The 14,701-nt window shown below is 37.2% G+C and overlaps 2 protein-coding genes across 2 annotated transcripts in view; both read left to right on the forward strand.

The window, feature by feature from the left end:
- Nucleotides 1-13,403, forward strand: part of trpm2 (transient receptor potential cation channel, subfamily M, member 2) — a 40,772-nt gene extending 27,369 nt beyond the window's left edge. Inside the window, exons 20-32 of the mRNA XM_087804562.1 lie at nucleotides 1,207-1,378; nucleotides 2,562-2,742; nucleotides 3,555-3,736; nucleotides 4,698-4,830; nucleotides 6,295-6,382; nucleotides 6,440-6,506; nucleotides 6,567-6,706; nucleotides 9,774-9,838; nucleotides 9,896-10,012; nucleotides 10,073-10,151; nucleotides 11,219-11,320; nucleotides 11,385-11,501; nucleotides 11,665-13,403. Of these exons, the coding sequence (XP_087660688.1) occupies nucleotides 1,207-1,378; nucleotides 2,562-2,742; nucleotides 3,555-3,736; nucleotides 4,698-4,830; nucleotides 6,295-6,382; nucleotides 6,440-6,506; nucleotides 6,567-6,706; nucleotides 9,774-9,838; nucleotides 9,896-10,012; nucleotides 10,073-10,151; nucleotides 11,219-11,320; nucleotides 11,385-11,501; nucleotides 11,665-11,811 (1,590 nt within the window). The 3' untranslated portion in view covers nucleotides 11,812-13,403. The remainder of the gene's footprint in view (nucleotides 1-1,206; nucleotides 1,379-2,561; nucleotides 2,743-3,554; nucleotides 3,737-4,697; nucleotides 4,831-6,294; nucleotides 6,383-6,439; nucleotides 6,507-6,566; nucleotides 6,707-9,773; nucleotides 9,839-9,895; nucleotides 10,013-10,072; nucleotides 10,152-11,218; nucleotides 11,321-11,384; nucleotides 11,502-11,664) is intronic.
- Nucleotides 13,404-14,132: 729 nt separating this feature from the next.
- The window catches only part of map3k13 (mitogen-activated protein kinase kinase kinase 13), a 47,226-nt gene continuing 46,657 nt past the window's right edge, over nucleotides 14,133-14,701 (forward strand). Inside the window, exon 1 of the mRNA XM_087803704.1 lies at nucleotides 14,133-14,182. The gene's annotated coding sequence lies outside the window, so the exon portion shown is untranslated. The remainder of the gene's footprint in view (nucleotides 14,183-14,701) is intronic.

A 14,701-nucleotide genomic window follows, 5' to 3' on the forward strand; every position in this document is an offset into this window, starting at 1 on the left:
TGTTCATCTTCATGTGCTTCAGATGATGGACATGTTCATCTTCATGTGCTTCAGATGATGGACATGTTCATCTTCATGTGCTGCAGATGATGGACATGTTCATCTTCATGTGCTGCAGATGATGTACATGTTCATCTTCATGTGCTGCAGATGATGGACATGTTCATCTTCATGTGCTTCAGATGATAGACATGTTCATCTTCATGTGCTTCAGATGATGGACATGTTCATCTTCATGTGCTTCAGATGATGGACATGTTCATCTTCATGTGCTTCAGATGATAGACATGTTCATCTTCATGTGCTTCAGATGATGGACATGTTCATCTTCATGTGCTGCAGATGATGTACATGTTCATCTTCATGTGCTGCAGATGATGGACATGTTCATCTTCATGTGCTTCAGATGATGGACATGTTCATCTTCATGTGCTTCAGATGATAGACATGTTCATCTTCATGTGCTTCAGATGATGGACATGTTCATCTTCATGTGCTTCAGATGATGGACATGTTCATCTTCATGTGCTTCAGATGATAGACATGTTCATCTTCATGTGCTTCAGATGATGGACATGTTCATCTTCATGTGCTTCAGATGATGGACATGTTCATCTTCATGTGCTTCAGATGATAGACATGTTCATCTTCATGTGCTTCAGATTATGGACATGTTCATCTTCATGTGCTTCAGATGATAGACATGTTCATCTTCATGTGCTTCAGATGATAGACATGTTCATCTTCATGTGCTTCAGATGATGGACATGTTCATCTTCATGTGCTTCAGATGATGGACATGTTCATCTTCATGTGCTTCAGATGATGGACATGTTCATCTTCATGTGCTTCAGATGATGGACATGTTCATCTTCATGTGCTTCAGATGATAGACATGTTCATCTTCATGTGCTTCAGATGATGGACATGTTCATCTTCATGTGCCGCAGATGATGGACATGTTCATCTTCATGTGCTGCAGATGATGGACATGTTCATCTTCATGTGCTTCAGATGATGGACATGTTCATCTTCATGTGCCGCAGATGATGGACATGTTCATCTTCATGTGCTTCAGATGATAGACATGTTCATCTTCATGTGCTTCAGATGATAGACATGTTCATCTTCATGTGCTTCAGATGATAGACATGTTCATCTTCATGTGCTTCAGATGATAGACATGTTCATCTTCATGTGCCGCAGATGATGGACATGTTCATCTTCATGTTCCTGCTGAGCATCTGGGTCGTGGCCTACGGTGTGGCCAAGCAGGGGATCCTGATCCACAACGACCGGCGCCTGGACTGGATCCTGAGAGGAGCCGTGTACGAGCCGTACCTCATCATCTTCGGGAACTTCCCCAAGAACATGGACTGTGAGTTTCTCACCCAAGTTCTTCAGGTGTCGTTGGATATTGTTCAACATTTGAAACTTTGAATTTAACTCATTGAAGTTTTTTAAGCAGTGAATATTTTTTTAAACAATTGAATTAAATAAGTTCTACATTGAAAGGTTGAGTTTGTTGTTTTAATAAATCATTTAAGTCAATAATTATTATATTCAGAGAATTAAATAATTGAATGAAACCATAAAAATATAAATAGATAAATAGTAAAAAAAAGTTGCTTCAGTAAAAAAAGTTGCTTTAGTATAAAAATATAAATATATATCTTTTTGCACATAGAGTTTGATCATTTAATTCCATTCATTCAAAAATACATTTTCTAAAATTCAATGTTTTTCCATCCGAAGCCTTTTTAATACAATATAACAGTGTTTGTATGATATTCTACGTCATCACGTGATCGTCTGTGTGTCGCGTGATTGGCTAAAAGTTTATTTTAAATTGATCTATCGTTATTGTCATGAGTCTACATGTTCCTCCTTGTGTTGCTGGTTTTATTGTGAAATCCGCTCACTTCTGTGTCTGAGCTAGTCTTACTTCCTCCTGTCTGAGTAGTGATTGGTCCAGCCGTGTCTTGTTAGTCCCGCCCCCGGCTGCTGCTGATTGGTCCCCTGTCTTCTTAAGCCTCCACTCTCTGTCACGTCTACCTGTATCCTGTCGTTGAGTATTCCTGCTCCCTACCCTGTTTCCTTACCTTGTGCCAACCATTCCTGCCTCTTGTAAAATATAAAATTTGTAAAAACATGTTTACTTTAGAAAACATTCAAATGTGATTATTATTAAGTGTATATATATATATATATGAGATAATAGATTGACACTGCTCCTGCTCCTCCTCCTTCTCCTCCTCCTCCACCTCCTGCTCCTCCTCCTTCTCTTCCTGCTCCCCCTCCTCCTCTTCTCCTCATCCTCTCTCTTCTCCTCCTCCTCCTCTCCTCCTCCTGCCCCTTCTTCTCCTCCTCCTGCTCCTCCACCTCCTCCTCCTTCTCCTCCTGCTCCTCCTCCTCCCACTCCTCTTCTCCTCCTCCTCCTCCTCCTGCTCCTCCTCCTCCCTCTTCTCCTCCTCCTCTTCCTCCTCCTCCTCTTCTTCTTGTCCTCTCTCTTCTCCTCCTCCTCCTCTTCTCCTCCTGCTCCTCCTCCTGCTCCTCCTCAGACGCAGAGTTCGAGCTGGACTCCTGCAGCATGAATGGAACTGACCCTCTCAAGCCCAAGTGTCCAGTTCTCAATGAAAACCAAACTCCAGCTTTTCCCGAGTGGTTGACGATCATCATGTTGTGTGTTTACCTTCTGTTCGCCAACATCCTGCTGCTCAACCTGCTCATCGCCATCTTCAAGTACGTTCTTTTGCTTCTTCTTATACTTCTCCTTATCCTCCTTCTTGTTCTTCTTCTCCTTCTTCTTCTGCTTCTTCTTCTTCTTGTTCTTCTTCTCCTTCTTCTACTCCTTCTTGTTCTTCTTCTCCTCCTTCTACTCCTTCACCTCCTTCTTGTTCTTCTCCTTATCCTCCTTCTTGTTCTTCTTCTGCTTCTTCTTCTGCTTCTGCTTCTTCTTCTTCTTGTTCTTCTTCTCCTTCTTCTACTCCTTCTCCTTCTTGTTCTTCTTCTCCTTCTTCTACTCCTTCTCCTCCTTCTTGTTCTTCTACTTATCCTCCTTCTTGTTCTTCTTCTTCTTCTGATTCTTCTTCTGCTTCTTCTACTCCTTCTTCTTCTGATTCTTCTTCTGCTTCTTCTACTCCTTCTTCTTCTGATTCTTCTTCTGCTTCTTCTACTCCTTCTCCTTCTTCTCATTCTTGTTCTTCTCCTTTGCCTCCTCCTTTTCTTCTCCTTCGCCTCCTCCTTTTCTTCTCCTCCTCCTTTTCTTCTTCGCCTCCTCCTCCTTTTCTTCTTCTTCGCCTCCTCCTCCTTCTCCTTTCCTTCTCCTTCTTCTTCTTCGCCTCCTCCTCCTTTTCTGCTTCTTCGCCTCCTTCTCCTTCTTTTCTTCTCCTTCGCCTCCTCCTCCTCCTTCTTCTTCTTCTTCTTCTTCTTCTTCTCCTCCTCCTCCTCCTCCTCCTCCTCCTCCTCCTCCTCCTCCTCCTCCTTCTTCTCCTCCTCCTCCTCCTCCTCCTCCTCCTGCACTCACCACTCTTGTACCGTCTCTGCTGCTCCAGCTTCACGTTCCAGGAGGTCCAGGACAACACCGACAGGATCTGGAAGTTCCAGAGATACGAGCTGATCAAGGAGTACCACAGTCGACCTGCTCTTCCTCCTCCCTTCATCCTCTTCAGCCACATCTACCTGTTCGTCAGGAGCGTGACGCTGCACAGACCCTGCATCCAGTCCAAGGACTTCAGTGAGTTTTACTGTAGACTTGAGCCTCAGCCGTCATCACAGTCCACACTAGACTCGAAGATGAGTTTATTTATTTTTTATATTATTCTTTATTTGTATTATTATTGTGTATTTTTTGCAATTTTTGCTACGAAATGAAAAAAAGTTCAAAATTAATTTAAATGTTTTTACTTTAATTAACTTCCTGTAATGTTTTGTTTTTTTTGGTGAAAAAAATGTTTTATACATTTGGTTAAAAAACAACTATTTGAATGTTTATTTTTACACAAAATTACTTCTTCTTCTTTTACTTCTTATTCTTCTACTACTACTTCTTCACGTTCTACTACATATTCTCGTTCTACTACTACTTTTTCTTGTTCTACTACTACTTATTCTCATTCTACTACTACTTCTTCTCATTCTACTACTACTTTTTCACGTTCTACTACTTTTTCTTGTTCTACTACTACTTATTCTCGTTCTACTACTACTTATTCTCGTTCTACTACTACTTCTTCACGTTCTACTACTACTTATTCTCGTTCTACTACTACTTCTTCTCATTCTACTACTACTTATTCTCGTTCTACTACTATTTTTCTTCTTCTACTACTACTTTTTCTCGTTATACTACTACTTCCTCTCGTTCTGCTACTACTTCCTCTCGTTCTACTACTACATCTTCTCATTGTACTACTACATCTTCTCATTCTACTACTACATCTTCTCATTCTACTACTACATCTTCTCATTCTACTAATACATCTTCTCGTTCTACTACTACTTCTTCATGTTCTACTACTACTTATTCTCGTTCTACTACTATTTTTCTTCTTCTACTACTACTTCTTCTCGTTCTACTACTACTTCTTCATGTTCTACTACTACTTCTTCTCGTTTAAACTAGAAACTAGATGAGTTTCTTTTTCTTTATATTATTATTGTGTGTGATTTATTTGACGAGGGTGTCTGTGGTCCAGGGGACGAGCTGCACCAGGTGCAGGAGGAGGAGCTCCTGTCCTGGGAGACCCTGATGAAGGATCGGTACCTCGTGTCTTCTCAGCAGCAGCAGCGTCAGACCCTCGAGCAGCGCGTCCAGGACACGGCGCAGAGGTCTGGACCTGCACTTACGAGCTCAGCACACCAGGGGGAGCCCTCACGTATACGATCGATTCTCGAGCGTCACAACTTTTTCTATTGGTTCGTTAGAATCGAACTTTATTGATCAGTAGAGAAAACCAAATACGTTTCAGTAAAAAAAAAAGTATGTCTTTATATTTTGCAATTTTTACTACGAAATGAACAATAGTTAAAAATGAATTTAAACGTTTTTAGTTTAATTCACTTCCTGTAATGTTTTTTTTTCTTTTTTTGTGTGAAAAATGTTCACATGTTTCATACATTTGGTTAAAAAAAACAACTAATTTATTACTTATTTTTACACAAAATTACTCCTTATTCTACTTCTGCTTCTACTTCTTCACGTTCTACTACTTATTCTCATTCTACTACTACTATTTCTCGTTCTACTACTACATCTTCTCATTCTACTACTACATCTTCTCATTCTACTACTACATCTTCTCATTCTACTACTACATCTTCTCGTTCTACGACTACTTCTTCTACTTCTACTACTACATATTCTCGTTCTACTACTACTTCTTTACGTTCTACTACTTATTCTCCTTCTGCTACTACTTTTTTTGTTCTACTACTACTTATTCTCGTTCTACTACTACTTCCTCTCGTTCTGCTACTACTTTTTCTCGTTCTACTACTACATATTCTCGTTTTACTACTACTTATTCTCGTTCTACTACTACTTCCTCTCGTTCTACTACTACTTTTTCTCGTTCTACTACTACATATTCTCGTTTTACTACTACTTATTCTCGTTCTACTACTACTTCCTCTCGTTCTGCTACTACTTTTTCTCGTTCTACTACTACATATTCTCGTTTTACTACTACTTATTCTCGTTCTACTACTACTTCCTCTCGTTCTACTACTACTTTTTCTCGTTCTACTACTACATATTCTCGTTTTACTACTACTTATTCTCGTTCTACTACTACTTCCTCTCGTTCTGCTACTACTTTTTCTCGTTCTACTACTACATATTCTCGTTTTACTACTACTTATTCTCGTTCTACTACTACTTTTTCTCGTTCTGCTACTACTTCCTCTCGTTCTACTACTACTTTTCTCGTTCTACTACTACATATTCTCGTTCTACTACTACTTCCTCTCGTTCTACTACTACTTCCTCTCGTTCTGCTACTACTTCCTCTCGTTCTACTACTACATCTTCTCATTCTACTACTACATCTTCTCATTCTACTACTACATCTTCTCATTCTACTACTACATCTTCTCATTCTACTACTACATCTTCTCATTCTACTACTACATCTTCTCGTTCTTCTACTACTTATTCTCATTCTTTTACTACTTCTTCTCTATCTAAACTTGTTTTATAATAAAATACTTGCTTTATGTACGTTAATGTATTTTCACAGACTCTTATAATTAACTGTTCATGATGAGTTGGTTAATAAAGGTTTGTTGACTCAGAGTGAAAGCGATCAGTGAGCGGCTGGAGAGAGAGGAGAGGATCACTGCTGCTGCCTTGCTCAAGAGACTGTCCAGCCTGGAGGAGCAGGTCGGGATTTACTTTAGTTCGTCTCGATTCTTTCACTGAATGTTTCCCTGCGTTCAGTTCATCCAGTCCACGTCCGTCCTGCAGAGCATCGTGGAGAGTCTGAGGTCTTCACAAGATCCACAAGGTCTGAGGTCTTCATCCTCTCACACCTGATGAAGACTTGAACTTTCATTCTTCTCTGAAGCTCCACCTGTTCCGGCCCAGAGGTCCATGATCTACGAGGAACCAGAGTCTCCGGTCGTCCATGTGAAGTCTCGTCAGCTTCACTACCTCGACTCCAAACTGAGACGCTTCCCTGTGCCCGACGAGAAGGTGCCGTGGGAGGTGAGAGGTGTTTATACGTGTCATGATACTACGATACCATATAGAGTGATACTGTAGTAACAAGTACTTATGTGTAGTATTGTCCAGTACTTGACTCTGGTGTTGTGATAGTGTAGTAACAAGTATATATGTGTAGTATTGTCCAGTACTTGACTCTGGTGTTGTGATAGTGTAGTAACAAGTATATATGTGTAGTATTGTCCAGTACTTGACTCTGGTGTTGTGATAGTGTAGTAACAAGTATATATGTGTAGTATTGTCCAGTACTTGACTCTGGTGTTGTGATAGTGTAGTAACAAGGATATATGTGTAGTATTGTCCAGTACTTGACTCTGGTGTTGTGATAGTGTAGTAACAAGGATATATGTGTAGTATTGTCCAGTACTTGACTCTGGTGTTGTGATAGTGTAGTAACAAGTATACATGTGTAGTATTGTCCAGTACTTGACTCTGGTGTTGTGATAGTGTAGTAACAAGGATATATGTGTAGTATTGTCCAGTACTTGACTCTGGTGTTGTGATAGTGTAGTAACAAGTATATATGTGTAGTATTGTCCAGTACTTGACTCTGGTGTTGTGATAGTGTAGTAACAAGGATATATGTGTAGTATTGTCCAGTACTTGACTCTGGTGTTGTGATAGTGTAGTAACAAGTATATATGTGTAGTATTGTCCAGTACTTGACTCTGGTGTTGTGATAGTGTAGTAACAAGGATATATGTGTAGTATTGTCCAGTACTTGACTCTGGTGTTGTGATAGTGTAGTAACAAGAATATATGTGTAGTATTGTCCAGTACTTGACTCTGGTGTTGTGATAGTGTAGTAACAAGTATACATGTGTAGTATTGTCCAGTACTTGACTCTGGTGTTGTGATAGTGTAGTAACAAGGATATATGTGTAGTATTGTCCAGTACTTGACTCTGGTGTTGTGATAGTGTAGTAACAAGAATATATGTGTAGTATTGTCCAGTACTTGACTCTGGTGTTGTGATAGTGTAGTAACAAGGATATATGTGTAGTATTGTCCAGTACTTGACTCTGGTGTTGTGATAGTGTAGTAACAAGAATATATGTGTAGTATTGTCCAGTACTTCACTCTGGTGTTGTGATAGTGTAGTAACAAGTATATATGTGTAGTATTGTCCAGTACTTGACTCTGGTGTTGTGATAGTGTAGTAACAAGAATATATGTGTAGTATTGTCCAGTACTTGACTCTGGTGTTGTGATAGTGTAGTAACAAGGATATATGTGTAGTATTGTCCAGTACTTGACTCTGGTGTTGTGATAGTGTAGTAACAAGAATATATGTGTAGTATTGTCCAGTACTTGACTCTGGTGTTGTGATAGTGTAGTAACAAGAATATATGTGTAGTATTGTCCAGTACTTGACTCTGGTGTTGTGATAGTGTAGTAACAAGAATATATGTGTAGTATTGTCCAGTACTTGACTCTGGTGTTGTGATAGTGTAGTAACAAGGATATATGTGTAGTATTGTCCAGTACTTGACTCTGGTGTTGTGATAGTGTAGTAACAAGAATATATGTGTAGTATTGTCCAGTACTTCACTCTGGTGTTGTGATAGTGTAGTAAAAGTATATATGTGTAGTATTGTCCAGTACTTGACTCTGGTGTTATGATAGTGTAGTAACAAGAATATGTGTAGAGTTGTCGAGTACCTGACTCTGGTGTTATGATAGTGTAGTAACAAGTATATATGTGTAGTATTGTCCAGTACTTGACTCTGGTGTTGTGATAGTGTAGTAACAAGGATATATGTGTAGTATTGTCCAGTACTTGACTCTGGTGTTGTGATAGTGTAGTAACAAGGATATATGTGTAGTATTGTCCAGTACTTGACTCTGGTGTTGTGATAGTGTAGTAACAAGAATATATGTGTAGTATTGTCCAGTACTTGACTCTGGTGTTGTGATAGTGTAGTAACAAGTATATATGTGTAGTATTGTCCAGTACTTGACTCTGGTGTTGTGATAGTGTAGTAACAAGGATATATGTGTAGTATTGTCCAGTACTTGACTCTGGTGTTGTGATAGTGTAGTAACAAGAATATATGTGTAGTATTGTCCAGTACTTGACTCTGGTGTTGTGATAGTGTAGTAACAAGAATATATGTGTAGTATTGTCCAGTACTTGACTCTGGTGTTGTGATAGTGTAGTAACAAGTATACATGTGTAGTATTGTCCAGTACTTGACTCTGGTGTTGTGATAGTGTAGTAACAAGAATATATGTGTAGTATTGTCCAGTACTTCACTCTGGTGTTGTGATAGTGTAGTAACAAGTATATATGTGTAGTATTGTCCAGTACTTGACTCTGGTGTTATGATAGTGTAGTAACAAGAATATGTGTAGAGTTGTCGAGTACCTGACTCTGGTGTTATGATAGTGTAGTAACAAGTATATATGTGTAGTATTGTCCAGTACTTGACTCTGGTGTTGTGATAGTGTAGTAACAAGGATATATGTGTAGTATTGTCCAGTACTTGACTCTGGTGTTGTGATAGTGTAGTAACAAGTATATATGTGTAGTATTGTCTAGTACTTGACTCTGGTGTTGTGATAGTGTAGTAACAAGTATATATGTGTAGTATTGTCCAGTACTTGACTCTGGTGTTGTGATAGTGTAGTAACAAGTATATATGTGTAGTATTGTCCAGTACTTGACTCTGGTGTTGTGATAGTGTAGTAACAAGTATATATGTGTAGTATTGTCCAGTACTTGACTCTGGTGTTGTGATAGTGTAGTAACAAGTATATATGTGTAGTATTGTCCAGTACTTGACTCTGGTGTTGTGATAGTGTAGTAACAAGGATATATGTGTAGTATTGTCGAGTACCTGACTCTGGTGTTGTGATAGTGTAGTAACAAGTATATATATGTAGTATTGTCCAGTACTTGACTCTGGTGTTGTGATAGTGTAGTAACAAGGATATATGTGTAGTATTGTCCAGTACTTGACTCTGGTGTTGTGATAGTGTAGTAACAAGTATATATGTGTAGTATTGTCCAGTACTACTCTGAGTATAATAACGTCTAATATTCCAGGTGAGCTTCAGCTGCTACTCACCCACTGACTCCACCTCAGAAGTGGGCGGAGACTGCGTGGACAGGTACGTCATGATCTCAGGTGAACATCAGTTTATTGATGAAACAAATGATCCACACAGAGCTGAAGACGAAGGACCACAGAACCACAGGAACCCTGGAGGGAGAACCGGCATCACGGGTCGAGGGGCTCTGACTCGCTTCGGACCCAACCTTCGTCTGGACCTGGTTCTGACCCGGTCGGTGGATCCTCGCTGGTTCTGTGATGGTTTTATTGTTGGGATCTTCTGGTTGTGCAGCTGGAACCAGAGTGATTCTCCTGAGCTGGAGGTGCTGCTGGTGGAGGACGAGCACTGGAGGAGTTTCCTTCTTCCTGGAGTGAGTTTGAACCACTTTGACGTCATTCTTTCATCATTTAAAATTTAAATTATTTTTTGTGTTTGTAAATTATTGAACTTGAATTTTTTCTAAATAAATAAATGTTTTTTTCACAAGTTTGATATTTTTAATTCCAATAATTATAAATTATGTTTTTCTAAATGTAATATATTTTCAATAATAATATAATAAACTATAATTCATAGTTTTTTTTAATTATATAAACAATTAAATAAATAACATTCAATATAAAATTAAATACAAAATTCAATATAAAATTCAATATGAAATTCAATACAAAATTCAATATATAATTCAATACAAAATTCAATATATAATTCAATACAAAATTCAATATGAAATTCAATATATAATTCAATATAAAATTAAATACAAAAATAAATATGAAATTGAATATATAATTCTATATACAATTAAATAAAAATTAAATATGAAATTCAATGTAAAAGTCAATGTAAAATTCAATATAGAATTAAATACAAAATTAAATAAAAAATTCAATATGAAATTCAATAAAAAATTTAATATAAAATTCAATGTAAAATTCAATGTAAAATTCAATATAAAATTCAATATGAAGTTCAATATAAAATTGGCGGTATAATAGAAGTACTGAGATACAGCCAATCATGGGGCACACAGACGATCACGTGATCGATTGGCGGCACTATTATACCAACGTATTTTAATATTCTAAATGTAATATATTTGAATTTGTAGGCTTTTAAATTCAATATAGAAATATTGGAATTAGGGTCACATGATCATCTGCGTACCTCATGATTGGCTCTGTGCTCTGTTGGTTTTGTCTGGTGATACTATTATACCAACATTTATATATATTGAATTAAAAAGTCTAAAAATAATACAAAATATTGAATGTTAGCTTGCCGTTTGTGTAAAAAAAACAATTATTCATTTTGAAAATTCAATTATTAATAAAATAAACAAATGATTGAATTAATTCAAAACAATAATTTTAAAAAGTAAAGTTTCAACATTTGTTAAATGAGTTCAATCCTCTGAAGTCACTGATGATGTCACAGGGTCCAGTGGAGTCACGTGACCTCCTGCCTCAGAGTCTGAAGACGATCCTGGGCCTGAAACTGTACCAGGAGGTCAACAGGAAGTCGGCGACGGCAACAAAGGTCGTCAGGAAGTTGTGTCGCTGCACGTGTGAGGAGTCGTGTCGAGTGTGTGTTTGTGCCGCAGGTGTTCGAAGGCTACGTGGACGACAGCAGGAACACGGACGAGGCGTGGGTGGAGACGTCCGTCCTGAACCTCCACCTGGTCCGGTCCAGCCCGGAGGACCTCAAGATCATGACCCTGGTCGGTGCTTCCGTCATGTGATCGAATACTGTCTTCTGATTGGTCGTCCGAGAGTCCGTTCTTTATCCAATCGCCGTTGTCGTTTCGTCGTGTTTGTCGCCCGAGCGTTCGCGCCAAACGTCAGCTCGACTGTGATTTAACTCAAATGTTTGTTGTTTTGTAGATCAGCGTCAGAAACAGCGCCCTCAAGTGGAAGGAGGTGAGCAGCGCGACAGGACTTTGCCCGGACCAGAGCGACGCTTTACGACGAGTCGCGGAGGAAGTCGAGGGACAGTTTCGACCATTTCCTTCATGCGACGCAGCCTCGTAGTTCGAATCCAGGAAGTGCTCACGAGCCACGAGTGCTGGAGATGAAAGTGTGTTAGATGTGATTCACTGACTCACTTCCAGACACGATGAAGTTCACCAGGATAGATTCTCTCAGGGGCCACGAGGGGCCGTCAAACTAAATCAGAATCAGAATCCTTTATTTGTCCCGCGAGGGGAAATTCGGTTTAAATGAAAATAAAATGAAAAAAATCTAAATAAACTATAAATAAACTATAAATAAACTAAATAAAATAATATCAATAAACCAAAGAAGGGAGAAAGTAAAAGAAGAAAAAAAAAGATTTATTGTTATAAGGCTAATGAATTATATTCCACAAATTACAATTTTTATTGCATATTATTATATTACCTTTAATTATACATAAATTCTAACTATATGACATGAAAAGACAAATAAAAGAAGGTAAGAAATGATCGAGCAAATGCTGTCATTAAACAAAAGAAATATGACAAGATTGTTTTTTATTGCACCTTGTTTTATTTTTACAATAATAAAAAACTTTGAACGAGAACAATAAAAAAAAAAAAAGAAGGAAAAAAAGGTTTGAATGAAAAACGTTCTGAATATAAGATAAAAAAATGGTGCTTTATTGTTTCTAATTTCATGATATATGTTGTTTCTTAGTATAAATCATGGACAGAAAACGATATTACGGAAGTACCACAACATTGGTATGAAACATGAAAATGTTGTCTAAAAATGTCTTATTATACAATTTTAATTACTTCATTAGAATGTTTTAAATCAAATAATAATAATAATAATTTTAATTTATATTTCTTAGAATTTAAATAGAAACTATGGACACAACAAATATGAATAATTCAATATTCTATTATAATATTTCATCTGTTCTTCAAACATTTGTTTGATAAATAACTAAAGTTAAGATTTCTGTCATTTAAAAAAAACATATATTTATTATAGCACAAGAAGCAAAAGAAACACATTCTGAGTTTTAAATGACCATCTGGATCCACGAATCAGTTGAAGGTCAATCACTCACTGACATCACAGGACAAGTTGTGTGCAGCGTGTTGTGCAAGTCAGTGAAGGATCGCTTCTGCCCCCTGCTGTCCCAGCGATATATTGTTAGCAAATCATTTCAAAATAAAATAACCAACAAACGCATCAAATAAGTATAAATATAAAAATGATGTTAATTCATGTTTTTCTAGTTTGTTCATGAACTCAATGGAAAACAAACATTTAAAGATGATCAAAGCTTGGTAGCAAATATTCTTGTAATCCTTGATTTAATGATAAAGTTACACAAATATAAAGTGTCGTACACACAAGTTTTTAATTGACACAATAATATTACTTTAATAACATGTATTGTTTTTGTTTTTTTGTATACATAATATAAACCTGAATTTCATGTTTACGTTGATTTTATGAAACGATTTCAGGTGCATCATGGGTAGTCTTAGGGGAGATATTTAAATCAATCAATAAAAAGTATCGATTCCACATTAGTGGTTCAATAAATAATCAACACGTACTTCCATCAAAACTTGCCTCTATTGTGTCTCTTTAAACATATCAACAACTTGACACTTTTATTATTATTTAAAGAACTAAACCGAACTTGAATGATGAATGTTTTGTGTTTATATCCTTCAATAAAGCACTTTAAGTTCCTGTGTTTGTTCATGTTGATATTTACTTGTTTATTGAAATGTACATAAAAAAAACATCTTGAAAAAAGAAAGGAAATTGTCACGAACTACAGGTGGTTTTTGGTACTGCAGTTAATTATACGGTTATTTTAAATGTTATTTTTCAATTCTTTTTTTGGAATACTCACGATAAACGTATTTTAAATTATTAAAAACACTGTCACCATCAAACGGTTATTATTAAAGTTAAATAAATAACTATTTTTTAAAGACAATTATAAAATACCACACATACTTGAACTTTAAAAATATTTTATAAAAAAAAAAAAAGGTTTCGGTTTCTGCGGGTGACATAGGATCATAAATGTGAAACAGGAGTCTTCACTCGAATAGATATTTTTCAGTTCAGGATTAAAATCGTGTTATGCTTTTACAACGCGTTCTTTTTATTCAACAAATACATAATTAAACTATTTTCTTCGGTTAAAAATAATAAATTACGTAGAATCTTCCACTAGTCGGATTTTCCCAGATTAGAAATAAAACCGTTTCCAGAGTCACGTCAGATATCGCTTCGTTTGACGATCTTTGGCCGCGAACGCCGGGATTTACAGGTGCCAGCAGCCGGATGTGACGTCAAACCGAGACCGTTCGCTCTGATTGGTCGCGGGATGGATGGACTGAGGCAGAGCTGCTGACGGAGGCGAGGATTCCAGCGACAGCGAATGGTAAAAAAAAACATCATTTATTTTCTTAATATTCCTTCAAACATCCTCTCGTTTTATTTTGAATCGTCAACACACGGTGTCGAGACGAGGTGTGACGTCACGGAGGAGAGTCTCGAGCACGCGCGTCGCTGAAACTCTTGATATTGTTTACGTTGCATTGACATTAAAAGTGGATTTAAATCCGATAAAAGTGAAGATAAACAGTGGTTTGAGTTCGAGCGAGAGGCGCCTGTTCTGTTCCTTATGTAACTGAGAAGATGTTGAGCAGCTGATCCTCGTGAAGACGCTGCTGTTGGAGCTGAAATGATAGACTTGAGTCTGTTATTATTGTTATTATTGTTATTATTGTTGCTTCTCTGCTCGGTTGTGTTGTTGCTACGTGGCTTTAACCCTGAAGACACGTTATTCATGTCGTTTATTGTATGTTCTTATAAGTGTTATTATAGTTATTTATACATTATTTATTGTATATTCTTACTTTCTACGATCTTCTTTATGACACGTATTATTATAGTTATT

Source organism: Callionymus lyra, chromosome 12 (genome assembly GCF_982586985.1).
Source record: "Callionymus lyra chromosome 12, fCalLyr1.hap1.1, whole genome shotgun sequence".
Lineage (NCBI taxonomy): Eukaryota > Metazoa > Chordata > Actinopteri > Syngnathiformes > Callionymidae > Callionymus > Callionymus lyra.